This window comes from Melopsittacus undulatus, chromosome 18, assembly GCF_012275295.1.
Source record: "Melopsittacus undulatus isolate bMelUnd1 chromosome 18, bMelUnd1.mat.Z, whole genome shotgun sequence".
NCBI lineage: Eukaryota > Metazoa > Chordata > Aves > Psittaciformes > Psittaculidae > Melopsittacus > Melopsittacus undulatus.
Window position 1 is genome coordinate 3,615,639 of NC_047544.1, and position 27,283 is coordinate 3,642,921.

Below are 27,283 nucleotides of genomic sequence, written 5' to 3' on the forward strand. Positions count from 1 at the left end.
CGGTGCGGGCCCGTCATGAGCCGGCCGCCGGCCCTGCAGGCGCAGACCTGCGGCCCCTGGGAGATGAAGGAGCGCCTGGGCACCGGCGGCTTCGGGAACGTGATCCGCTGGCACAACAAGGTAGGCAGCGGCCGCTCCCCTTCCCCTCCCCGGCCCGGCGGCCGCCTTCAGCCCAGCCCGTGCTGTGTCCGCAGGAGACCGGCGAGCAAGTGGCCATCAAGCAGTGCCGGCAGGAGCTGAGTCCGCGCAACCGGGACCGCTGGGCGCTGGAGATACAGATCATGAAGAGGTGAGCGGACGGCACCGCGGCCGGGCCTCGGCCTGGCGCTCCCGGTGCCCATCACCGGCGGGGCGGGCGGGCGCGGCCTTCGAGCGCGGCTCTAACGGCGGCGCTTCCGGGGGAGCCCGTTCGGTTCCGCTCCGGTCCCGACGGGGCCGCGGTAAAGAGCCCTGCGTTGAGGTTGCGGCCGCAGATCGGGCCGTGGGCTCCGTTCCGAGCTGCTCCTGAAGCACGGGCGTTAGGCCGCTTGGCTTGCTGTCCATTGAAGGTTGTCCTGGTGTTGGGTTGGTTTTGTTGGATGCAGAGTTCTGATCGTGGCTTGGGTCTCTCCTGGAGGCTGTGTGTCAGTAAGTGAAAGTCCACCTTTCCTGATGGACTGTGTCACGCTCCGTTGCGAGACGTGTACCTGTAGCTCTCAGGACCTTGAAGGAAGTGAAGCTAAAGGAGTTGGGATGAGTCTGGGTCCATGAAGGATGGATGAATCACAGGCCTTCAGAATTAAGTTATAAAGTTATAAAAGTTAGAAAACTTCAAGTTATAAAAGGACTAAAGCCTTTGTAGGCATGTATGTGATGACTGTGAGCACACGATACTGCAAAGCTCTTGCAGAACACTTTTCAGGTGCTACTCTGTTCCATTCACTGTGCGCACTTGCCTCATTTCTGCTCCTCAGGCTGAACCATCCCAATGTGGTGGCTGCCCGTGATGTCCCTGAAGGAATGCAGAAGCTTGCACCAAATGACTTGCCATTGCTGGCCATGGAGTACTGCCAAGGCGGAGACCTCCGCAAGGTGAGCTCCCTGCGATGGTGATGAAAAGCCACATCATCAGCTTCTCAGCTGATCCTAGGGTTTCTCTTGAAGCTTCCCTGTAAAACCTGTTTGCACATCTTGATGCTGCCTGATTCTTGCCATGGCACCAACAGGTTTTGGTGGGTTGGTCCTTGATATCAGGTTCTGCTTTTGAAAACTTAAGTGCTTTTGGAAGCTTTCTGTGTTTGCTTGGCTGCAAGTGACACTTCGCACGTAGAGCATGAGAACATCTGTGAGCGATGTGGAACAGGGTGTATGGCCAAGACCATCACAGGGCCAGGTACCTCTGTGGGCTGTACCCTTACAGAAAGTGATTAACTCTTATTTGCCATAGGAGGTTAATTGTAACCTTACTGGTTTTCTAACCTTCGGCATAATTTACTCCTAGATAAAACCCAGAGCTTAGAGCTGAGATTTGAGCTGATACTGTCAGGCACAGGGGAAATGTCTGTAAAGGATGGAGTAAGTAGAAGGAAGTGGGGATGACACTTGCTTCTTTCACCCACTTGTTTCACCTGTGTGCTTAGACCAAGGTCTGAAGCTGTAATTGCTACTGCTGACAGTCAAACCCCATAGAGTTTTGTGTTTCTGTAGAGTGTCATTGCTGTTACTGGAACTTCCTGCATCTGTGAGAGTCTGTGAGACTGAACTTCACTTGGGATACAGGAGGGAAAGACTATTCTGTGCTGTTTTCTTGCAGTACCTGAATCAGCTGGAGAATTGCTGTGGCTTGCGGGAAGAAGCTATTCTCATCTTGTTATCTGATATTGGTAAGTGGTAGCAGTACCTTCAGTTGTCTCAAGTATGAAAGCCCTTTCAGTGCTGAATCCACTCGAAGTCTATTAAGCAGTGAGCTTAATGACTCCACCTTAGGCTGACCTTTAAAGAGTATACTTGTTTCCTGTCTTGCTCTGCAGTTTTGTGTTCTTGCAAATGTAGAGATGGGTTTTCTTGGCCAGCAGAAATGCCACTTGGGATTTTCTGGGAGGTTCTGAATAGCTGAACACTGGCCAAGTGACTCTAGTTTACATTGCACATCAGATTTCACCCTTAGCTTAACAGCTGACCATCAGGCCTTTGGAGCATGTGTGATCAGTGGGTTTCCATTAGCACTTGGGCAGCCACTATGTGGAATTTTAGACAGTTCTGGTGCCATTTGCCTGGTGCTGTCCAGATGCTTTTGGGGTGCAGTGTTTTGGTCAAGCTATGTTGTAATCTTACAGAGTAGCAGCTGAGGCAGAACTGGACAGGCTCTAAGGCCTTAGAGAGAAGATACTTAAGAAGTGTATTTAGGACAGGCGTACGCTTAGAAAGTGAGATTTTGGCAAGAGAATAAATGAGCATTTGTCATTACTTTTACTGCAGGTGTGGCTGTTAGGCATTATCTCCTATCCTTTGTGCTCCCAGAGCATTTGTATTCTGCTGCCTCATCCTTGTACTCTGTAGTGACCAGGAAATGATGCCCAGAGAGCAAACTGTCTGTGTCCGGAGGTGTTTGACACTGATTTTTCCTATTGCACTTGGAGTTTCATTGTGTGTTTGATGATACAAGGTTTGACCCAAGAGCCGTGCTTATACTAGGTAGAAATGAATCCTGACTGAGCTCATGCTAGGCACTTTAAGTTACACTCTTAAAAGTGGCTTTTTCTGTCTCAGCTTCTGCTCTCAGGTACCTTCATGAGAACAGGATTATCCACAGAGACTTGAAACCAGAGAACATTGTGCTGCAGCAGGGAGAGCAAAGGGTAAGCAGGAGCCAGGTGTCTCTGCCTGCACAGACAAGTTCTTTCTCTGTTCTATGGTGTGCTTTTAACAGGACTTCTCTCCAGTGTTAATATTCTCTGTTATGTGTTTCAGTTAATACACAAAATCATTGACCTTGGCTACGCTAAGGAGTTGGATCAAGGTAGCCTATGCACATCCTTTGTTGGGACTCTACAGTACTTGGTAAGGAAGGAGTTAAGCCAGAAGAGCAGCTACCTTTTTGCAGTCGGATATTGTTAACTGTTATCAGGCTTTGGGCTGGGATGAAGTGCATTGGGGTGCTGCAGCTAGCAAAGGTGACTGGGGTTTTTTGCTGACATTGGCTTTTCACAGGAAACCTTAGGTGCCAATAACCTCTGCTTGTCCTCCTTGAATGGATCCCAAAACCTCATGAGACAAAGCATTCAGCACAGCCTTTAATCTGTTATACAAATGTTAATGAGGTCTTAAGGGATAGGGAGAGCTAAGAGATGGGTGATTTTGTCTTATTTGTGTAACCTGTCTCAGGCTCCAGAGCTGCTGGAACAGCAGAAATACACAGTGACAGTGGATTACTGGAGCTTTGGCACACTGGCCTTTGAGTGCATCACAGGATTCCGGCCATTCCTACCCAACTGGCAGCCAGTGCAATGGTGAGTGAGCTGGGACCGGGTGATAAGAGGGCATGCAATGCAACTGTCCTGTTTACAGGAACTAGAAGTGTGGTCCCTTGATTCTTAGGGTAGTATCCCTATGTTCCTTGCCTTTATAAAGGCTGACTCCCTTCAGAGGAGTTGACCCACCTAAGCAAGTTCAGCATTCCTGATCCTCACTCTTTGGGATCAGGACTGGCTTCTGCAGGATAGGTAGCAGAAGCCAAAGCAGCATCTGTATTCAATCTGTTGAGAAGAGCTTTAAGAGCCTACTAACATGAAGCTGGGAGAAGTAGGTGATTATAACATAAGAAGGATTACACCATAAGAAGGATGTAGATCTGTTGGAGGGCCACAAAGATGCTCAGAGGGCTGGAGCTCCTCCTCCTATGGAGACAGGCTGAAAGAGCTGGGCTTCCTCAACCTGGAGAAGAGAAGGCTCCAGGGAGACCTTATAGCAGCTTCTAGTACCTAACGAGGGTCTACAGGAAATCTGGAGAAGGATTTTTTACAAGGGCATGTAGTGATAGTGATGGAAGGTGTTCCTGCCCATGGCGGGGGGTTGAATTAGAAGATCTTTAAGGTCCCTTCCAACCCAGACTATTCTATGATTTCACCACTGTACTTGCTTGAATTCATCAGGCATACAAAAGTACGACAGAAGAGTGAGCTGGATATTGTCGTTTACGAAGACTTATCTGGAGAAGTCAAATTTTCTAGCAGTTTACCCTGCCCAAACAATCTAAACAGGTGAGCACTGGAAATCTGTTTTGCCACACTGGGATAAACTGTTGCAAAAGGTTTATATTATATACCTTACTCTGTTAATGTGTGAATAAATTGGGTGCATGACACAATGCTTGTGTCCCTTGCAGACTTGTGTAGTTGTGAGTGTATTTCTGCCTTCTAAACATTGCATTTGTGATGGGTGGGGGGAGTTGTTCATTGGTCCTGCTGCAACAAGGCCATAGAGTAACTACAAATGCACTTTCACCTCTTCTAATCTCCTTGTTTTGGTCCTTCAGTGTTTTGGCTGGGAGGCTGGAGAAATGGCTGCAACTCATGTTAATGTGGCACCCACGGCAGAGAGGTACAGATCCTACATATGGACCCAATGGGTGTTTCAAAGCTTTGGATGACATTTTGAACTTGAAGGTGAGCAACGGGTCTGTGTAGCCTGAAAAGCTTTCCAGAGAGCTTTTAGCCCATGAGAGAAGAGGCATAAATCGTAGACCTAGGAGGAGGAGCAGCACAGAATTTGATTTAGCTGTCTTCTGACAGATAGTGACAGTTTTATCTTGCTTACCTGAGGACAGATATTCCCCGAGCTTGATGGGAGTAGCAAATAGCTTCTGTGTGTTCTTGCTTCCATATTCTGGTAGGGGATTCTGTGACTGAAACTGTTTAATTGCCATGTGGCCTCTCTTCTGATTGATGGAGGACAAGAACTGTGGCATAGTGTTATGAAGTAGCTCTGAGGTGACTTCTTGAGCAATGCAAGTGCTTTGAACAGTTTAGCAGTGCCCAGTGTCTCAGTCTTACATCAGTCGTGTCTGAGCAGAGATTGCATCTTCAGCCCTTCTCATGTCACACCACTCTTGTAGTTGCTTCATGTTTTGAACATGGTTACGGGAACTGTCCACACCTACCCTGTGACAGAGGAGGATACTCTGCAGAGTGTGAAGGCCAGAATCGAGTTAGATACGGGTATCCCAGAACAGGACCAGGAGCTGCTGCAGGAAGCTGGACTTGCATTGTTGTCCCAGAAGCTGACCACTAAACATACAGCTGATGGCAAGGTGAGCTGGATACTCCCTCCCTTTCTGCTGAGTGAATCAGCAGGCACTGCTCTGATGTTGGCAACACAGCACTCCCTGGTACTCTAGCAAGCTTTTGTCACAGTAACCACAAAGACCAAATGCCACCCTCTTACCTTTGGTGTTCAGTCTTTGACTGAGGAGGAGCATTCTGTTTATGGTGGTACTGAGGTTTGCTTTTTCTGAGAGAACCTAGTTGGGTTGTTTGTCTTCTGCAGGTGAATGACACTGCAGCTGCAGACACAGACCTCCTCTTCCTCTTCGATAACCAGAAAGTTACCTACGAGGCTCAGGTTGCCTTGCGTCCTCATCCAGAAAGCGTTGACTGCATCCGTAAGGACTTTCTCTAGCATGAATGTGAGAGGTTCTCAGCCTTGAGAGGGTTGCCTGTGTTCTGTGGTGTGATTCATGTGCAAAGAGTAGAGGGAACTTTTGCATATTGGGCTGAAGAAGCAGTAAAATGGACTGGCATAGCATTCATCCAGTTTGTCAGAATAACTGAGGAAAGGAAGTGTTCCATTTCCCCAAAATATATATAAATATATATAAGATATACTGGGGAAGCTGCATAGGGATTAGCCAACCATAGGCTTTGCAAGGTGTAGCATGCCCCTCAATGGAGTGACATTTTGTTTTGTCATGGGATAACACTACTTTTGGGTTTCTCACTGATACGGATGTTTCTCTTCCCCCCCTCTGTTTCCAGTTCAGGATCCAAAGAAGAATCTCCACTTTTTCCAGTTGAGGAAGGTCTGGGGTCAGATCTGGCACACGATCCGGATGCTGAAGGAGGACTGTAACCGGCTTCAGCAGGGACAGCGAGCAGCCATGTACGGTGGCAGTTTGTCTACTATACTTAAATCTCTGCCTTTGCTCCTGGGTGAAAGGGAAAGGACAGGAATGTGACCATTGCAGTGGGGAAGCCCATGAGTGGAGCCATGAATGAAAAGCTGAGAGTTTTGACGTCTGCACAGCTGCTTTTGTGCTCATGGCTGCACTCTGAAGTATCTACTTTTGATATAAGGGGAAGTCTGCACTTTTAGTTTCAGAAGGTAATAGGGCCTTCTTTTTGTCCATGTAGGATGAATTTGTTGCGTTACAATAGTACTCTCTCGAAGATGAAGAATTCTATGGCATCCCTTTCTCAGCAGCTGAAAGCAAAGCTGGACTTCTTTAAAACAAGCATTCAGATCGATCTGGAGAAGTATAAAGAGCAGATTGAATTTGGAATTAGTGAGTATAGCATCTGACAAACAGAGCTCTTTTTATGCCTTTTATCCTCACAGAATATCTGCCTTTTTCCTGTATGAACCTGACAAAAGCAATCACTTTTCTTTCCTTCCTATAGCTTCTGAGAAACTGCTGTTTGCCTGGAAGGAGATGGAGCAAGCTGTGGAACTCTGTGGGAGGGTATGTTTTAAAATCTGACTGCTTATCCTTTCTTTATTGTCATCCCTTAAATAGAAACTTCTTGTGTCTGGGCTGGTTCCAGATGTCATGTTGCCTTGGTTTAGGTGGCACCATCTTTGTCCATTACCAGTACTTACTGTGTTTGTAAGGCTTAGGGGAAAAAGGGAAGTCTTAGGGAATGTGAAAGGAGGCGTGGCAACAGTTGCACTTGGCTGTCTGCTAACCCAGTCCTAGAGCCAGGATAGCTGAAAGAGGTGTGGAACAGGTTAAACCAAATGGGAAAGTGAACCATTAGAGGATTGAACACAAGCCTTAGAAGCATCAGCTTTGAGTTTTGAAAAGGCAGTAATTTCCCTTTCTTGGTAGCATCCAAAGCATCCAGCCTTCTTACACAAGAAAATGTAATCCCTCTAAGTAGGGCCAAGGATGAGGAATGAGAGGTGACTAGTTGATACCTTATTCTTTTCCAGCACTTGGTCCTCCTCTACTGGGAGGATGCAGAGGGCAGAATGACTGTCTACAAGCAGCAGCTTCTGCATGGGAATGAGTTCCAAGTGAAAAGCCAGAATTTGGGGTGCCAGGAGTGGAAGTGATTGTGTGCTGAGAGAAAAAGGGAAAAGCAGTGATGAATGGGAGGTGTGTTAGACATGCAAATGAGAAAGAACGAGCCAGTGTGAGTGGTGATGTCTCTTGGGATAAAACTATCCCATTGCTTATGTTCCTCCCTGCTTTCAGGAGGATGATGTAGATCAGCTAGTGAAGAAGATGATGGCCCTGCAGACAGACATTGTGGACCTACAGAGAAGCCCACTAGGTCGTAAACAAGGAGGAACACTGGAGGATTTGTGAGTTGGACTACCTTGAATTTCAGATGCACAAGTATCGCTAGCTAAGCTTATTCACTGCAAGACAATGAAAGTGCTGTCTCTTCAGCCCAAACTGTGGGGGACTGGGTGGACTTTGACACTAGAAGACAGCTTTTGACTCCTTACAGACTGCTGTATAAAAGATTTGAGTTCTTGAAGTACTTTGTAATTTAGGTTCTAGAGAAAGTCCTATGTGTTCTTGTGCCTTTTTCTTCTAGAGAAGAACAAGCCAGAGAGCTGTATCGGAGATTGAGAGAGAAGCCAAGAGGTAAGAGACATTTTAGCTCAAAAGTCAGCTTGCTTTGTGTGGATAGTAACTTTGGAGATGCAGTAGTGAGCACTGAGAAAACTTCCTCTGCACTGTAGCCTGCCTGGGTGCTAGCTGCACATGGACTCTACTGGACTCCCCTTGTTTTGGAGTCAAGAAGTCAGTTTTAAATTAGGTCAGCCTTGCTTTCTTGGCACCTTTTGAGCTCTTAATTCCTCTGAAGCACTTCTCAGAGCAAGTTATTGCTGCAAGCATATGGTGCTGCTTCTGTATAGGAAAGATGAGAAGTTTCCTTTGGGAACATTAGACCTTTTGGGTATTATACCCAGCCTACCAACTCTCTGTTTCAATCCTCATCATTCTGAAGAAAGTGGCAAAAATCCAGTGTAATCCATCCCCCTTAAACTTGCATGCCCTGAACTTGGGATGTTTCAGGATTGAAGAAATGGTAGAAACAAACCACTAAGAATCTTCTCACTCCGTCCTGTAAGCCAGCCTTTCTGTGTAATACTCTGACTCTCATTCTAGATCAGAGGACAAGCGGTGACAGCCAAGAAATAGTACGACTGCTCCTACAGGCAATCCAGAGCTTTGAAAAGAAAGTCCGAGTCATTTATGCTCAGCTGAGGTGAGCTTTGTAGAATCAGCTTTCATTGAGGGTTAAAAGCATTTTCAGCAAGAGGTTTTGTTCTAGAGGTTTAAAAAAGAGTTGTGTGTCCAGCTAATGAGATCTCAGTGTTCCAGGAAAGAAGACACTTCAGGAATGTTCCCTTAAAGCAGTGGCTCATTTGTGATCTGATTTTACTTTTGTGATAGTAAAACTGTAGTCTGCAAGCAGAAGGCACTGGAGTTGTTCCCCAGAGTGGAGAAAGTGATGAATCTGATGAATGAAGATGAGGAAACAGTTGTTCGGCTTCAGGAGAAACGCCAGAAAGAATTGTGGAACTTGCTGAAAATTGCTTGTGTAAGTGAAATAAAACCTCCAGTTTCATTTGGTTTGTAGTACAGGTTATTGACATTAATAGTACCTTTAGTATGGTTCTTCTGTTGAGTTCATATTAAAGTCAAAGCTGCTGGAATTTAGTGGTAGTAATTCCAATGTGAATCTCCTGTTTTTTCTTCAGAGTAAAGTACGTGGTCCTGTTACTGGCAGTCCAGAGAGCATGAACACATCACGTCCTGGTAGTCCCGGTCACCTGCTACTGCAGGTCCCTTCTGGAACCTACAACTTACCAGAATCTGTCAGGAAAAGGTGAGGCAGCTTGGAGCTCTGTAGTTGCTAATGCCAGCACTACAATGCTGGGGTTCCCCCTTTGTCAAATGACACACAAGCTTTCTATTTTACACTGTGTATTCAGCTTCCATTGTCAGCAGTCTTTTCTGCCTATAGCTTGGCTTCCTGGGGTTCTGAACCTTCTTTATAAAAAATGGGGAATAATGTATAGCTTAACTTTCCCCCTACCTCAGTAATAAAGGGTTCGTTTTATCTGGAGTGGTTGGGCTCACTTGAAGTACACTGCCAACAGCAGTTGTTGGAGCATCATCATGTAAGGTGATGGTAGCTGAGCTGTATCATAAAGGAGACACTGCTATAACCAAGCATGTGTAGCTCTGGTTTGCTTAAATGAACAAGGTCAGCATTTGGAATGACAGGCTTTGGTTTGTTGATTTATTTGTATGTTATCCTTTAGGGGCTGTTCTGTAACTTTCTAATATTGACTCTGGATAATAAGAACCTAACTCCAGCTTGGAAATGCTTCCTTTCCCCTGTCCTGTATATCTGGGGGTGCCACTGACTTTCACAGTTGCAATATGAATTACTAGCTTATGGACTGACTGATAAAGGTTAATATTCAGCATACCTGCCAAAAAGGTTTCTTAAAGGTAGAGGCAGCATGTCTTCAAACAAAAATGCTATGGAAAGTAACTGTAATAATTGTCCCTTTCAGTGAGGAGCTACTGCTGGAATCACAGAAACTCTGTAGCCAACTAGAAAATGTGATGCATGACACAATGAAGGATCAGGAGCAGAGCTTCTTGGTAACATATTTGATATTCTTCTGTAAATGGACTGGTGGAGCTCATGGCTTCACACTTGTAATAAGTAATACAGTAATAAATAATTGTTTGTAATAAGTAATACAGTAATAAGTAATTGCTTGTAGTAAGTAATACAGCTAATAGAAATCTGTATGTTGCTCTTGGGTAAGGAGAAAGTAGTTGTTGCAGGAGATAGAAAGCACCCATTTCCCCACTTGAACTGACTGACACATTCCCTGCTTGATGAGAAGGGAAGCCATGTGGTGGGGACCTGGGCTGTGACAAACACCTTAAAATGGGGCTGGTCTGTTGGTGGCAATACACTGGTGGGCAGAGATGCTTATTTAATGAAGCAGAATCTTAAAAAGAAAGTTAAATACTAAAGAAAATAAGAAGCTTAAGGGTTTCCTTTACAGCAGTCTCATGGTTCATCATGAAACTGTATTGACCAACTTGTTCACAGTATAAATCTTTTAACTTACTTTGCTTTTATGCAGGAGCAATCTCAACTGTGTTCAATGTTGTACTTCTGTTTGTTCCTTTTAGGCTCTAGATTGGAGCTGGCTGCAGCTTCAGGTAGAGGAAATAAACAGTCCAGAACAAACCCAGATGTAAAATGACTTCGGCTGCCTTTTGAAGACATGCTATTTCAGGAAGGCAACTGTGAAAAGCTGCTGCCTCTGAGAAGGGAAGTTCAAGTCCCTCCTACTTTCACCTGCTGCTTATGTGATACACGTGGCCTAGCTTTTAGTAACCACCTCTTGGGCCTTTTTTCTACAAAGACACAGTAGGAAATGCCTGTTCTAAGTGCTTGGAAAAGTTCTGAATCGTGCCTTAAGACAGCAGGTATTCTTACTCTTTGTCCTGATGTATCTTCCCTTAAGCATCACATGTGGTTGTTTTGCTGCCTTTTAGGCTTTCTGATGAACAACGGACACTGCGTGCAGTCAGCTTGCACAGTCACTGGTAGATGTCACCTTCCTAATATACTTGAACTGTGAACTTTATTTCTTATCTTTGCTGATTTGCACTTTTTTCCTTAAGTGTAATGGTTGTACTTACCTGGTACTTGTTTCCTATATGGGAACGAAATGATCTAAAACATGTAAACTTTTGGTTTGCTTTTTTTGATACCCTCAATAACATTTTGATGAAAAAGCTGCTTTCACTGTGCAGGTTTCTGAACCATGAATGGTGGAAGGATGTTACCCCCAGAGACCACATCCTCAGTGTACACACAGCTTAACAAAGTATTTGCAGGTTACCTATTAACCATGCTTAAAGTTGCACCAAAGGAAAGTAGGAGAGCTGGATGGACATAGCTTTTGTGCTTACTGAGAGACAGGACACACCAAGATAATGTTCTAACTGGGACCAATTTATTTCATTCTGATGTAAATCCAAGTTGCCGCTACAGCACCGAGCCCACCTTTGATAAAGGTGGGGAAGTGCGAGACATGCAGGATGCACTACAATAACGGGGAGATGTGGGACTTTCTTCTGGTTTTAGGAACATGTGGGAAACTGAAGTGAAATGTGGCACAAACATCACAACTTCCATGCATGCCTTCAACTATCTTTAATATGCTGGCAGTTTCTGGACTTCAGTGTTGGGCTGAAATGACTCTTTGGAAGAATAGAAAGTTCACACTTCTTGGAATATCTGGGTAATATTAAGGCTGAAACATACCGGGTACACTTCTCCTTTATCCTTCAGAGCACCACCTGCAGCTTCACTTTAAGCTGTATTAAGCTTCCAGCTCAAATCCCAGCCCAATTTTGTGACCTCCAGCACTGAAATTCTTGCCATCAATCAAGCCTGAGACGGTCAGCTTTATGCCTGAAAAAACAAGTAACAAGACCCTTTATACACTGATAATGTAAGAACTTCTGTACATGCACATAGGTTACTTTTTTGAGCCTCGGGAATATTTCTAGCTGATTTATATATTGTATGTTGGACATGACATAGCAGTAATGCTATTTTCTGCTACCAGTTAGATTTCATACCTGGTCGGAGGGCATGAGAGTAACCAACTCCAATCAGGCTGGCATTATTCACTTTAGCCTGCAGGAAAAAGAGAAATATATTTTACACACTCTCTATAAATACCCAGACAGAATTGTCCCAGTACCTGAGCTTATGCATTAAATCTTTCAGCTCGTTGTAGACTAACCTTTAGCAGAGGTGTCTTCCAACATTTTCCATTTCTCCTCCACAGATACCAGCTTAAGCCTGTTATAGCTTAATAGTTCCAATCTTTGCCTCAAATTGTGAGCCCTTATGCCCACCCTCCAACTATCTCTTTAGAGTTTGAGAGGAGCTAGTTACTAGTCCCCGAATAGCTAATGAAATCTGTCTTGTTCAGATTCCTGTTCTCTTAGTAGCGATAGTGTTTTTGAATGAGCAGTAAACACAGGAATACCCAAACCCATTTTCACATTCCCAAGTTTTGAGCAGTTTACAAAAGTATTTCCCAATTATAATTTTTGGCTGAATTTTTGGGTTTAAAGTGTCCCAAATGCTATTTCAGTCCCTAGTGGCAGCATATATACACAATTACTTACAGTTACTGGCACTAGTCAAATGCTACATCCTCTTATTACCTTTAGAAAACATATCTGGTACAGGCTCCAAGCACACTAGTCAAGATTAGTGACTTTCACCATGAACACCTTTAGTATTTAGCATAAAAAGCTTTAGCATTGGTTTCCCATCATCTCAAATACAGCCTCTGAACACCTGATTTAGATTTTAACCATGTACCATGCTTTCTATTTAATGCCACTGCTTCATGCCAGCCATTTTCAGTATTTAAATAGCTTGAAATACTCATTCCTATAACAAAATTCTTACCACAAGGGAAGTCTTCTCATCCATTTGGTACTTCGTAGCAATACCAAAACGTGTGTTGTTACTGCCAGCAGTCCATGCAAGATTGACTGATGTCTCAATCTTATCATTAACCTTCTGATAAATAGACCCACCAAACTCGGTGCCATCATTCCTGTTTATAATAAATGCAAGTGTGTCAAGACTTCACAATCATAGCTCTTAAAATTAACCAAGAGCTCATATACTTCCCTGGACCCATGCTCATCCTCTTCCTACATGGAGCTGGCAGGCAGGCTCCTGTTCATGTTTATTACCCAAAACCTAAGTTTTACTTGTGGAATAAAACTTTCCAACAGCTGGAGATTCTGACAAAAAAACCCAATCAAAACCTAGATTTAAGAAAGCAATTGTTAAAGGGACAATTCCAGGAAACTTCAGTTGGTTATGGGAACAGTAAGACTGAAAATAATGTTAGTGCATTGTGGTTATTGTATCTCTATCTATAGGTATCTATATATGTATACCTTGATTTATGTATAGATACATACATAGATAGATAAATACACCCACCTTTCATCTAGTTTGGCTCCTCTGATCATGTTTTGCTAGGCTCAGATAATACTTACACATTAGTGTGCAGCTGAAAGTCTCCTGCCCTATATCCCAAGGCAAAGTTATTTTGTGAAAGCTTAGATTTGGCTGTATCAAAAGCCATTTGGTAGCCAGCAAGCCAGCCTTCATAGCCCAACACTGCCCAGCCACAGATGGTTGGTCCAGAGAGATCAATGTCTATGTTGCAGCCTAGATTTACATAATCTCTTTTGTAGGAGGTCTTCAACTTTCCACCCTTCTTCCTGCAGAGAGAAACATGTTGGTTTATCCTTGGTAGCATACACATGTAGTTTTATTCACACATATATGTCCCTTAAAGCCACTTAATTAAATAACTGTAATGCCTACTCAAAACTTAACAGCTGCTGAAGAATGCACGGGATAAGGGTAGTACTGGTATCATGTACATACATGTATGTGGTGCCACTATGTCCTCCACCATCTCAAACTCCTTAAAAGTTTCAAGAAGCAAAAGAGACAAAAGTGTTTCTGCTTAATGCTCTGACAAACCCATGTGGTTTCAAATTGTGTTCTCCACCAGTGAGAGCAATGTGTTAGGGCATCATTAGTTTATCTGAGGAGCACCCATGACATCCCACTTCTTTCTTCCCTTCAGTGACTTCTTGCCTGCTCAGTTCTCCCCAGGCCAAAAAGCTGAAGATCCATTTTTAGCAACCACTGTCCTTGTGAGCCTGATATTAACCATTGCCTTCAAAATACTCCACAGTGCCTGCAGAATATTCTACAGCAGATTGGGAGCATTCACACAATGACCAGAATAAGCATTTATAGTTAAAAGTCATAGGAAATTGCAGCACTCCTTAGACAAAGGTAACAAAAATTACTCACCCTGTGTTTGGTACAAATGTAGTGTCAAGAGCCACCTTCAATCCTTCAATCAACTGCAAAGAGAAACAGGTCTGCTCAAAACTGCTGAAACATCATTTGTTATAGTCCATTGCTAGAGCTCTACTTAGTGTCTAAAGAGATGACATAACACAACCGTGATGTCTCCCATGTTTTACAACAAACATCTAAAGATGCTGTATGATAAGGGATTAAAACTGGGACTTTTTGTCCACACAGTGAGGCCTGTAACAGAGCACATTCTGTGTATCTGTTATTGCAGGAAGATTTCAAATCCAGTGTTGAGAACAAAAAGACTGAGAAACTGGTCTTGGCTTCACTACCTTATGCTTCAGGCACTAAGTGAGAAGCATAAAGCTGTTTGAAAAGGAACTGTGTGTACCAGCAAGCCTTTGTGGAAGCACTGACAAGCTGCAAGCCATAAACTTTCTCTTACCCCTCACAAAATATATTCAAGGCAGCCAAACTCAAGTCCTTACCTATTAGAACATTTCAGCTATGAGACCCCTCTTTTGATTTCCCTGCATGACTGCAGTGGTGACAGTTCTACATAGCTAGCATGCATCTTTATAGACAAAAACTATCTGGAGTGGATGATAGTGATGTTATTTCCACCAGCCACCTGATTCCACATGCCAGTAACTATCTTTGGATCATTACATAGCAGCACAATGAATGCCTGCACCCTGCCACCCCAAGCCTGTGCATTCTGCACATATAAATAACTTCTTTTAGTACTCCAGGTAGTTTTGTGCAAGCAAAACTATTCACTGTTCTCTGCTCACTACTTTCTCATACCAGCTGCTGAAACATTTTCAGAGTATCTACTTCCTCTTACCTGATCCTCCATGGAAACTTCTGTTCCCAACGTGTTGTCTGTGTTCCACTTCTGTGTGAATGAAAGTCCATAGTCCTTGAACTTGTATTTGGTCTCTAGGTTGCCTGAAGCTTTGCCTGTGTCTGTGTTGGAAGTACCAGTTGCAGTGAATTCCTGCCAAGAGCATAACATGAGTTTCAGCACTCAGATATTTAATCACATTCAGTTTTTCCCCTTGTCATGTACCAGCACTCAGACTTCCTACCCCTCAGCCTTTTAACAGAACCCTCCCCAGCAGGCTGGTCCTTCATTGACCATTGTAGTGCAATTGAACCAATAACTTTGAGTTTTGTATAATATGTATTTTGTAACATGTTGTCCTATGCTGTTGGCCAAGTGTCAGAACCAGATCTGCTTCTGGAAGCAGAAGGCACACAGTCATCATCTGCTGCCATCAGTCTATAACCTTCTAGGATATGTTGGCTGGCATCCTCAGGAACACTACGCACTTACTAGGCCAAACCACTTGCAATCTGTGAAAGAGTTACAATCAATGGACACTACCTCTGTTTTGTTCCAACTCCACAAGCAAAACACACAAAATATTTCTGTATCATAACAATCAGAGGCAATATTAGTACCCAAATAGAAAATAGATCTCTTGTTTTGTTCCTAACCTCACCTCCATCCCCCAAATCCCATTCTGTGGCTGCAGAATGCTCACTAGGAACTCCAACAAGCACAAAATGTGAAGCAACAGCAATAGTATCAATACTCTATCTTGTTTTCCCTCCTACTGTTTTTTTAGTGTTCTTATTGTGGGCTACTGGACAAAGACTAAATCACTTTACATACATAGATCACAGAGCAGATTAAGAGCTATCAACACAGTCAAACTTAATGACACGGATGATAACAGGACTAAAAACAATGGAACAGTTTATGACCAACAACAGGCACCACAGAAAACCTTGCTAGACAAAGCAATGAAGAACCAACATGCCAAAACAGTCACTATTCTTACCAGCTGGATAAACATCCAACAGGAAGGTTGCATGGAAAAGAAAAAGCCCATTTTAGAACTTCATACAGTTGGTCATGCTCCATCACATTCAGAAGACGGCAGAATTAACCATTAGCATATTATTTGAGAATAAAAACTTCCAGCCAGGAAAACTACAAATATTGTGACATGTCAGCAACTGGTAGCAGTTACTGTAGTCAGCTACAGGTTTTAAAGTGAGTGCTGGTGATGTTGGAAGCCTCCAATACTTACCACCCCACTGGAAGACTTGGTCTTGAACTCTAACTTGACCATTCCAAATCCTGAAAATAGAAGAGTACAGATAAAAACATCAACATATTGCTCCAAAAGAAGGGACTGATATGAGAATTTCTCCATTTAAATTCTTTGAGGAGGAATGCAAATATTGTGCAATTATTGCCACTGTCACTAAGACAATAGGCTGCTCTGATTAACACTATCTCAAACCTGTCTGGTGGCACATACGGTCTCCTATGGTGACCTACATGTGCTGAACTGATTCAGTGTCTCCAAGTACAAAAACTAGAAGATAAAAACCTGCAGCATTCTTCAGAGACTGTTCTGGAGTGCATCTTCAGGTCAAACTCATAACCTTCCCCTCTAACTCTCTGCCTGCTGCAGCACTGTCATGATACACCTCTAACATTCAAATCAGAAGGGCCTGGATGCTCCAGGCCTCTGCTGAATTCCCACCACAGCCATGTTACTTACCATACCCCTTGTTGAATACATCCCTGGCAGACTTCCCCAGGTCACTGTATGCTGGTGGGACAGCCATTGGATCTGAAACACATTGGAAGCTGTAAGAATCTTAGGTTTAACAGCATAAAATCGGCCAAAGATGATGCTTTTGATTGATTGACTTTAAAGATAACTCTTTTTCTTACAGCTGATGCATTTGTTGCTATTATCCACAATACCTGACACCAGAAATCCCTCATTTGTTACTGGAAAAGTAATACCAACAGCTACCTGCAAGCCTGAATTCAGAGTAACTGAGCTCGCAGTTCTACAACTGTTAACACTGAATTTGGTCTCCATCAACCAGATGCGGTAACAGTGGAGACAAAACACGATATAATGTGGGAACAGCAACAGTTTTGCCATCGACTAAGCCGCAGCACTCATTGGTTTTAAACAAAGGCTCCTTAATCTTGTGCTTTGATTCTCCCTTCCAGAACAACCACGGGGCAAATTCCATCAAGGAGTAAAAGGCTGGGAGCAAACGATGCTTAACGCTGCCATGTCCGGATGCGGTGCGCAATGACCGGAGCTGCTCGGAGCTGACACCCAACGGGACACTGCAGTGAGGAACACGACCAACGGCCTCCGGAGCGGCTGCACGACCCCAAACCCACCGCGGACAGCGGAGCCGCGAGCACCCGGGCGCGCTCCCGAGCGGGGCGGCCTCCGCCCCGGCCACTACGGACGCGCGTTACGCAACGGGTAACGGAGCTTGGTCCGCCGAGCCCCCGCCGCCGGCTCCGTTACCGTCACCGCCGAGGCCACGAACCCGTTCCGGGGCGGCCGCAAGGCCCCGGGGCCGAGGCCAGCACCGCGACAGCCCCGGCCGCGCCGCCGCACCCGAGGCCGCGGAAGCTCCGGCCGGACCCCGCCTCCCCCCGTCCCCTCCGGGGCTCCGGCCCAGCCCCGCCGCTCAAGGTGACCTCAGGTCCGGCCCCCGAGGCCAGCACCGGGCGGCCCCTCCGGTACCTGCGGCCGCGCTGCCTCCAGCACCGATCCCGGCACCCCCGAGCCAACTGCTCCGCGCATGCGCCCCGCACCTTGCCCCTCCCGGCAGGGCGGTGGGCGCCGTGCGGCCCCGCCCCGGGCCCGGTACCGGCTCCACCGGCGAGCCTCGGTCCTTACGGTGTCAGTGATGAACCCAGGGTAGGGCTGCAGCTGCGCACGGACGAGCTCCGGTACGTGCCCGTCTGCACAGAGCCCCTGCGGTAAGCACCGTGATGGGCAGAGGCCGCTGCAGGCCTGTTCTGCAGGACCAGAGTAACACAGAGCAGCACAGAGAATGGGGTACCGGAGAGGCGGAGGAAAAGGTCTCTGTGTGCATTAAGATAAAGAAGTGAACACTCTGAACATGCCACGTGAAGGATTCAGTGTTCTGGAGTGGCCAACAAATTCTGCCTCAAGCAGTCTTCTGTGCTACCTGCTGAGGATGATAGAGCTCACCAACGTAACTGTGCTGCCTAGGAACCATCCATAACCTACTAACCCTAACTACCTACTGCCTGCTGTTGCTCCTAAAGTTACAGCTAAAAAGAAGGAAAAGATGACACATTCGTGATGGAATTATCATTTTGTTTATTCCCACCAGTTACTGAAGAAAACATGGAATACATCACAGCTACATCTACTTTCATCATGAGGCATCAGAAGACTTCACATGATACCGCGTTACCTGCTGGTCACCATACACACCACTACATGCCTTTTTCCCTGAAAATAATTGAATTCCCCATAGGAAAAAGAGAAGAAAATAAAGGGATAAGAAAGACCATCAGGATATAATCTCCATTACTAAGACTGTTCAACACTAACTATATAAGAACAAGTAATAGTTGTTCTGTGGGCTTAAGTCAGATAAAAATAAGAAGAGGTATTAAATCTGTATGTTTCATGATTCAGGTCAGGTTATGTAGTCTGACAATACAGATGCAAACTCCTCTCTGCCCCCATATAAAGGCAGATAGCAAACCTAATCATTAAAGAATCAAGAAGTATTACATATAATTAGCAATACTCAGTTTGGCTATGTAGAAAAGTCTTGCCTTTTCAGGCTTGCAATTCTGTAATACATTAGTCTTATATCCCTACAAGGTATTCAAACACAATAGCAGCAATACATTCCATGTTGATACTTTGTAATACATCAAAGTAGTAGTTTGCTACTTAAAACTTACTTTTATTAAGTTTTACTTAATATTAAGTTCTTTAAGTTAACCAACAGAATCCTAGTCCCAGATACAACTAGTAATGCAATCTTAATGAGCCCTCCTCTCACATCCAAAATAATCATTACCTTTCACAGTGCTTTAAGAGGGGCTGTGAAAATCAGAGCTGACTGGTGTGCATAAAAAAGAAGGCAAATCGACTCTGTGTGAGTGGTAGAAATGCCTCAATTACTCAGACCAGTCTTCTGGGTAATGGCAAACAAAACACACATCACTGCAACTAATAGTACTACAACATAGGAACAAAGAATAGGGGTCATATGTGACAGGAGAATGGTCACATTAGGATATGGCCATACTGAAAAGGTTTTTGAAGGACGGATGTGGAAACAGCTTAACATGAGCTTCATTCAGCACCACATCAGGACACTTAATGCAAATATAAGGAGATACAGACAGTAGCTGGAAATGGTATTCTTTAGAAGTACTTCAGGATTCTCATTCTGGTGTCTACCACACAAGATACAGAAAGTTAGAAACAGCTTGGAAGGAAGACCTAGCATACCAATACACAGTTCTGAGCAAGGACATGCCTACAGTTCAAGATGCCGATATCTTAACCAGAAGGCTGTTTAATCACCAGGAGAGTTGCAGTCTGTCTTCAGAAGCAGGACTGTTGCTGCTAAACAGTAAGCCTACCTTAGACAGTTTAGTTATGAAAACATCTGCCCACATTACAAACCTAAACAAGCAGTTATTCACTCCGATCCTTTGGCTCTCGGTACTTCCACTGGATATAATCAAAGATGTCTTCTTCACTTTCGACTGGTAGGGCCTCCCCAGCAACTCCTGCAAGCAAATTAGAGATGCTATTTAAAAGGTGGAAGGTCTGTACAATCCTGAAATGCTAAATGCACTGCAAGATTAAGACAAAACTGCTGTAAGTAAAACAGACTTAAAGACCCAAACCAAAACACCCCCCACAGACCTTTTCACAGAGTGTTTAGCTACTGATTCTCATTAGTGTCAAAGGAAGGAAGGTAATGAATTAACTCTGGGCCATGTGGTTATGCAGTTAAACACACCAATACTCATGTGTGTATATAGTCAGCCCCCTCCAAAGTGAAACAATAAAGGATATATCATGTCCTGTTAAAAGAGTTGGAAACCACATATGTGCTGTACATGACACTGAATAAATAATCTTTAGATCAGTAAGACTTTAAGCAGATTAGGTGGCCCAAAGAGGTAACTTTGGCTACAGCACTGCTCATACATAAACTGCCTCCTCCTGCTGTAATGATGGCTAATAGCAGGAAGGACATAGTGAAAAACTGCATGAACCAGAGTAGTTATCAGAAGTATTTCCAGTACACCAAAAAACCAATTTATGATCACACAAAGTGTGTAACTAGAAATAACACTGTGCAAAGACTGACCAGTGACACCCAAGCGACGGATTGTATACTCATTGATGGTGAAGCCCATTTCCAGAGCATGAGTTCTCATGTTCTTATTGAATATATCACTTCCTGTGAAGTACAGTACACCACAGTAATACTGATCTTTGGGGATAAGCCTAGAATAAAAGTGGAAGTACAGATTTAGAACAAATATATAACATAACACTTACAAGCCATTTGGCGTTCAGCCATCCAGATGCTGTTCTGGAGTTACTTCCTATTTATGTGCACATATACTGCAACTCTATACATTCGATTTTCCCACAAGCCAGATGCAAGAATGGAACTAAAAGCATCCCAAAGGAAGGTTCAGCTCATCTACCCTGACTCAGAAGTTACTGGTGTCCAGCTACTACAAGGTTATGGAGCTTGCACTCCTGCCAAGAATTAATGTCAAAGCAGATCACAATTCTGGAATTGGACTCAAAGTCAGGATGTAAAATAGAGCATTCTTGCTAATAACCTATTGTAGATTCTGGCAGTTGCACACTGGCTTTCATACTAGAGGAATTAGAAACCTAGTAAATGCCATGTTCTGAACATGGAAGTAGAGATCTGAATGCGGAACTTGATGCAAATGCCTACTATGCAGACAGCTAAAGTCAGGGGTCTGATCTGGGGATATTCTGGCATGTTACCGGATATCAATTCTCCTGTGTGGATAGGCTGTTCCATCTTCTTTGTCTGGCAGCTGACAGACACCCTGTGAGAAAGTAAGGAAAGCAAGAAATTAAAATTAAACAGATTTGAGGTCAGTTTTCACCTCCCTACCCCTTAACAACCTCCCAGTAACCCTCAGGCATCCTGGAGAGTAAACTTAAATTCCCAATGAGCTGAAGAAGGATTTTACTATAAGAGCTGGATGTAACAGTAACCTGAAGCACTATTTTACACTGCTAAGAGACTGTAATCCAATGTAGTGTCTAATTGCTTCCTACTTACTACAGCAGGAAAGATCACTTCTCATGTCCCATTCTTCTGCCCTAATTATTATCATGCTCTTTAGTAGGCACAAACAGCAGCAGGTTAAGAAAAAGGCAGATGAAGCTCAAGCTAACAGAACTAATACCAAATTTCTCTTGATAAATCCTCTGCCAATTTTCATTCCATCTCTCAACCACCCAAAAAGCCTTACCATGAACTTTGTGTCTCCCTTAGACAGCACATCTGTCACAAAGTGGACTTTCTCCAGTTGTTCTACAACTTGATGCAGAAGTTTCGACTAGGAACAGTGACAAGACAGAAGAAATCATTTTACAACTAACAAGAATATCTTCCCCATTTACCATACAATGGCCCACCTAAGTAAGGGACATTACTATAATTATCACTGTATATGAAGTCTGATGCAGAGGGGAAAAAAGACAACAATGATACGGAAAGCTGATAGAATTACAGTTGTGCAATATAGAAGAATTTCCACCAAAACCCCCATGTCACATTGCATTATAAAATCACATTGTAAAAGCCCATGAATTCAAAGGAGGGGTGAATTTTTGTGAAGCAAAGAGAAGAGACAGAAGGCTAAGAGTAAACATACTGAATAGTTCATGAAGAACACAAGATAATACACAGACTTGAGAAATGATCATAGCTCCTCAAAATAAACACGGTAATCCAAGAGAAGAGCAATAAAAAGATGCAAGAAGCTGCACTACAAGTCTCAGATTACCCATCCTCTGAATTTAAACATACTCTTATGGAAGTAATGCACAATACTGACCCACAGTAGCAAAGAAACATACCTGTTTGGATGATTCAGATGTGAAACTCGGGTGGGTCAGGAGAACATCCATATCACCACTTGACTCTGCACCTGGGCAAGTGAGAAGAACAATCCCTCAATGTATGACAAAGTGTAGTAACCCTGGTGAACATCTCTCTAACCTCTCCCTCTAAACATGTTTTTCTGGGAGAAAATAGTCACTATTTAAGATATTTGGAAAAAAACCCCTTATTCTTCCATCAAGAAGTTTATATCCCCACCTGTCTTGGAGAATACCCAAGAATTTCTTGCTGTACTCTACAGCAATGAAGCAGAAACGTTAACAAAAAAGCAAAGGAACAATTCATGTGTTACAATACACTACTCTTTATGGGTGCAGGGTGGAGAAGCAATGATTCATGTGGGTGTTTCATCACTGAACTAACCAGTCAAGGCAATACTAAAGCCAGGTTCCAGCACAGACTTTCTAGAAGAACAACATATATTGTAATGAGTCTTGCTTATTAGCCCAAAGGAAACATGAGATCACAGACTACCAACCTCGTCTAAAACTGCCACAGACTGTAGCAATATAGTTTGGGTCCAGCTTCTTTACCTCTTTCAGCACAATCTCCTATATAAAAACAAAAGAGGGATGTTTAGAGGTGTCATTCATTAGCCATCAGCGCCTCACAACCTCGATGAACACTTCCTTACCTGCATTTGCAGCATTTCTTCTCTTGGGATTCTTTTCTCAAAATCTTCAAAGTATCTGCACATAGAAATATATAAGAGTGGCCAGAGCAGCATCTTCAAATTTTAGTCAATTAAATGTGTGTCAGAGGGAAGAATACAACTTACATTACTGTCACATCACAAGAAGCTCCCCATTCTGACCGAGTATCTTAGAAAGCATTTTGCTAAGCAACAGTTAAAACTCACAACTGCAAGTTTGACAGTGCTTAGATGGTTTAGCTGCACATTATTCCCACTGTATGTATAAGGTGAGAGTAACAGTACTGTATAACCAACTGGTTTCTATTTACATAGCTCTCTGAAAATACAACAGGTTCTTGAACCTCAGTTCACCAGCAAGCAGTGAGGTCCCTTAACCATGGCCAGAGCTATCTATGTTGGGAAGAGCTAAAGGGAAGCTCACAAGTCAAATACAGCCCTGAGGAAACAAAAGCTCTGAAGAGCTGCTGAATAGCATGTAGAGCACAACAGACAGAACAGAACCTTATTTGGCCTGTGTAACCTTACATTACATGGTAGCAGCTGAAAGAGTCAGAAAACCCAAGTACTTGCACCCCAGAAAGCTTACTTCAGCCCAATTCGCTGGTGATGGGTCAGCTTGTGCTCATTTTTCCTGAGATCTAGAGTAATTGAGAAAAACATAAAAGTTACTTGAGGATAAACCCTTTGAGTGAGTTTCCACCAACGCAAAGATGATGAATGCAAAGAGCATGAACAAGAAGACCTCAAACACAAAGTGATTTTAAACTGACTACTCACAGCCAACAGAATGAGCACAAATGCACAGAGCATCTCCTCATAAAGAGTTCAATAACCCATTCCCCTCAAAGCCAAACTCCTTGTTGCTGTCCATGTGATCTGACATATATGTGCTGTCTATAGTCTGTACACTAACTCTAGCATCTTGCACAACTATGGCATATCTGGTATCACAGTACCACTGTGAAACAGGCAGTTTGGGTGGGGTGTGGAGTGTGAACCAAGGACCCAAAGTCACACTTACCTTCTAAAGTCTTAATCCCTTCCTCAACAAACTTCCTGGCAGCAGCAGGACTGCAAAGAGACAGGACAATCAGCCATCAGGAACACCAAGAGGTCTGAAAAGTACACTAGAGTTCACTGTCACTGCCTAGGCTCTTCAAGGCCATAACTGAAGTAGCTTCTGATGCTCACCCTCTGAAAATCAGCACCCACATTTGCAGTTTGTACTCTTGATCAGCTGAGGTGGCTTATCCAGGCCTTGGCCTGCACATTTTTAAGCATGGGTATAATCATATGGTAATGTATAATAAATGTAATAGTAATGTATACTAATGTATACTAATGTATAATAACAATCTAAAAAATAAACAGATCTCACCAAACAGGCAATATTACTTCAGATATCAATGCTGAATGCACAATAAGAACTACTTTAACCACAGTCTCTAACCCACTTAAGGCAACAGCAGCACAAAGGTGTCATTAGGTTTCAGAACAGCTCTTCAAAAAACCCAAGGCTTCAGTTTGCAGCCTACAATAGAGCAAAGCAGCCCATCCAAATTCTGTTCCTAGCTCCACTAAACAAGGGAAACAGCATTACCCAATGCCAGTAACTCGTGTCAGGAGACTGATAGATGAGCTTGTATCATCTTGTCGAATCTGCAGAAAGAAAACAACAAACCAAACCCTTATTTACTCCATTTGCAACAATCAGAGAAACCTTAGGGAGATAAAACAGCTTAGACAGGATCTGCTTTGGAGCCTTGCTATAAATCAGTGCAAAGCCCTATCAGAGGTAGTCCTGTGTAGCACAATAATGCCATATATGCCAAGCCCAACAACCACCCATGCCGAGGTGAGCAGCATTGCTCCACAGCCTCCTGGTGTCCCACTTCCCCTCCTCACAGAAGACATCCAAGTGCTGACTACATAAGTGACACTCTCTTCACAGGGGCAGTTTTGAGGTTTCGGATGAGCTGCTTGCTCCCTGCTTTCTGCTCACCATGGACTCCATGCCCACTGCTCTTGGGTTTGACATCAGCCTCCCCAGTGACAACAGAAACAGCACAAAGCATGCAGGCTATTGGGCAAGTGACAAAGAACAGCAACTGGAGAAGCAGAGCACAGGGGAAGGAACCCACCTTTTCCAGCTTGCGCAGCTTCCCCGTGGATAGGAACTCATCTATCTTCTCAGCTATTTTAGCACCTACTCCATCCTAAATGCGGGGCAAGGGGAGGACAAATGGGTTAACTCCAAGATGACTTTAAAGACATTACACCTGGAAGAAAAGGACCATGATCCGATAGGGAACAAGGCTTCAAGGGTACAACAGGAGCAGTGTAAATGCTGTGGTTCAAGGGCTGTATTGAAGCCTCCCCACAGCAACAGTGCTGAACATGGCTCTGGTTATTACGGCTCCCCCCGCCCCAAGCCCTGACTCCGGCACATCCGGGATCGCTTCCCGGTTGCCCCCAGCACCGTTCCCCCCCGGGCACATACCAGCTTCTTGGCTTCGGCCCCGCTCTGGATCTTGCCGGGGTACCGGGAGATGACCGAGGCCGCCTTCCTGCGGAACACAGCCCGTCAGCCCCGGGTCCGCCGGGCCCGGCTCGCACCGGGCGGGTGGGCCCCGGGACGGGAGGAGGGCGGCGGTACCTGTACGCGTTGTACTTGTGGATGGCCCGGTTCACGTTGCGCTCGTAGTTGGCCAGTTCTGAGGGGAGAACGGCGGTGAGAGCGGCCGGGCCGGGGCACCACCGGCGGAACCGGGGCACCGCCGCCGGACCCAGGGCCTGCCCACAGCTCACCCCACGGCACCGCCGCCCGCTCCCCTACCCGTGAGGAAGTCGGTGATGCCCTCATTGGGGCTCTCCTGCGGCGCCTTCCGCTTGCTCATGGCCGGCGGCGGCACCGGTACCGGGATGACGGCGGAACTCAAGGCAGGGAGACGCTTCCGGAGGTGACATCACAGAGTGGGACCGAGTCCTGCGCGCATGCGTGACTTGTACCGGTGTATGCTGAGCGCGCATGCGTGACTTGTGCCGGTGTGTGCTGAGCACGCATGCGTGACCGGTACCGGTGTGTGCTGAGTGCGCATGCGTGACTTGTACCGGTGTGTGCTGAGCGCGCATGCGTGACCGGTACCGGTGTGTGCTGAGTGCGCATGCGTGACTTTTACCGGTGTGTGCTGAGTGCGCATGCGTGACCGGTACCGGTGTGTGCTGAGCGCGCATGCGTGACTTGTACCGGTGTGTGCTGAGCGCGCATGCGTGACTTGTACCGGTGTGTGCTGAGCGCGCATGCGTGACTTGTACCGGTGTGTGCTGAGCGCGCATGCGTGACCGGTACCGGTGTGTGCTGAGTGCGCATGCGTGACTTTTACCGGTGTGTGCTGAGTGCGCATGCGTGACCGGTACCGGTGTGTGCTGAGCGCGCATGTGTGACCGGTACCGGTCCGTGTTGATCGCGCATGCGTGATTAGTACCAGTCCGTGCTGATCGCGCATGCGTGACCGGTACCGGTCTGTGCTGCCGGTGCGGATCCGCGGCCTTGCGGAGAGCGGCCGAGCACCTCCATAGGGGAACACGGGATGCAGTTACCGGTTACCGGCGGCTGCTGCCGCACACAACGGGCAGAGCCTCCGTGCAGGGCTGGCAGCGAGCATGGCGCTGCCGCTGCAGTGCCCTCCCCCCGCTGTTCATGCCTTTAGGTCCTGCCTCTTTACCTGCAGCCATCACAGTTCCTGCCCAGCTTCCAGCCCACACAGACCCCGGTTGTTCAACCCCCAAACCCCCTCCCTGGGGCCCGGTGCCCTGCAGCGCTGCACGCTCCGAACCGTGCTCAGTGCTGCCGCCTCGTGGACACAACGCGGTACTGCAGTTCGGCAGCGCGCACTGGGCTCCTTAGGGGGGGCTCTGCTTTACCTGCTGCCTACCCACGGACCGCTCATTGCGTACAATGCGGCTTGCATTGAGCCCTGGTTGCAGTACCGCACTTTGAACACAGGGTGGCAGCAGAGAGAAGAACACAGCGCCCCAATGCGCTCCTCCGCTTGCAGTACCGCACTTTGAGCACAGGATGGCAGCAGAGAGAGCCCCCGGCGGCGCACCGCGCCCCCTCCCACCTGCAGTACTGAGTTCTGTGAGGGTATCCCCCCCTCCCCAGCCCTTGCACACCCAGAATGGGAGTTTGGGGGTATTTTTGGGACATCACAGGGACAAGGGGGACAGAACCCGCAGCTCCTGTCCCGCAGCACGCAGGGGATGGTGCCACATCCCTTGCTCAGGCTCTGCTGCTCCACGTCCCCCTTCAATTCCCGTTCTCGGGCGCACCATGGCCCCGAGGTATCTACTGAGCACCGTGAGGCGCCGCCGCGGACTTCTCTCTGCCTCCCATCTCGTT

The 27,283-nt window shown here is 45.5% G+C and overlaps 3 protein-coding genes across 5 annotated transcripts; 1 reads left to right on the forward strand and 2 right to left on the reverse strand.

Moving 5' to 3' along the window:
• Positions 1-15: 15 nt before the first annotated feature.
• IKBKB (inhibitor of nuclear factor kappa B kinase subunit beta) lies at positions 16-11,561 on the forward strand. Its single transcript, XM_034070536.1, has 21 exons — positions 16-120; positions 195-289; positions 954-1,071; positions 1,793-1,862; positions 2,749-2,837; positions 2,950-3,039; positions 3,364-3,488; positions 4,131-4,238; positions 4,514-4,643; positions 5,093-5,287; positions 5,524-5,638; positions 6,012-6,135; positions 6,387-6,538; positions 6,654-6,715; positions 7,451-7,560; positions 7,800-7,849; positions 8,378-8,477; positions 8,666-8,813; positions 8,974-9,101; positions 9,799-9,889; positions 10,436-11,561. The coding sequence occupies exons 1-21, from the start codon at positions 16-18 to the stop codon at positions 10,502-10,504; spliced, it is 2,274 nt and encodes a 757-aa protein (XP_033926427.1). The 3' UTR covers positions 10,505-11,561.
• Positions 11,247-19,825, reverse strand: VDAC3 (voltage dependent anion channel 3). Of its 2 annotated transcripts, none has more exons than XM_034070539.1 (9): positions 19,718-19,825; positions 16,778-16,849; positions 16,298-16,347; positions 15,043-15,195; positions 14,187-14,239; positions 13,352-13,579; positions 12,747-12,897; positions 11,900-11,957; positions 11,247-11,729 (listed from the first exon to the last, which is right to left on the reverse strand). In XM_034070539.1, the coding sequence occupies exons 2-9, from the start codon at positions 16,842-16,844 to the stop codon at positions 11,638-11,640; spliced, it is 852 nt and encodes a 283-aa protein (XP_033926430.1). In that variant the 5' UTR covers positions 16,845-16,849; positions 19,718-19,825; the 3' UTR covers positions 11,247-11,637. The 2 variants fall into 2 exon arrangements, with proteins under 2 accessions (XP_033926430.1, XP_033926429.1); XM_034070538.1 differs by lacking the exon at positions 19,718-19,825 and adding an exon at positions 17,780-17,851.
• Positions 16,303-25,887, reverse strand: POLB (DNA polymerase beta). 2 transcript variants are annotated; one of them, XR_004550374.1, is made up of 16 exons: positions 25,718-25,887; positions 25,538-25,595; positions 25,382-25,448; positions 25,023-25,097; positions 24,482-24,540; positions 23,903-23,952; positions 23,468-23,519; positions 22,861-22,915; positions 22,705-22,777; positions 22,184-22,254; positions 21,574-21,660; positions 21,077-21,141; positions 20,415-20,554; positions 19,718-19,824; positions 16,778-16,849; positions 16,303-16,347 (listed from the first exon to the last, which is right to left on the reverse strand). XR_004550374.1 is itself a non-coding variant. In XM_034070537.1 (14 exons), exons 1-14 carry the CDS (start codon positions 25,776-25,778, stop codon positions 19,730-19,732), a joined length of 1,008 nt encoding a protein of 335 aa, XP_033926428.1. In that variant the 5' UTR covers positions 25,779-25,887; the 3' UTR covers positions 18,362-19,729. The 2 variants fall into 2 exon arrangements, 1 of the variants encoding a protein (XP_033926428.1); XM_034070537.1 differs by lacking the exons at positions 16,303-16,347; positions 16,778-16,849 and having other exon boundaries at positions 18,362-19,824.
• Positions 25,888-27,283: the final 1,396 nt, after the last annotated feature.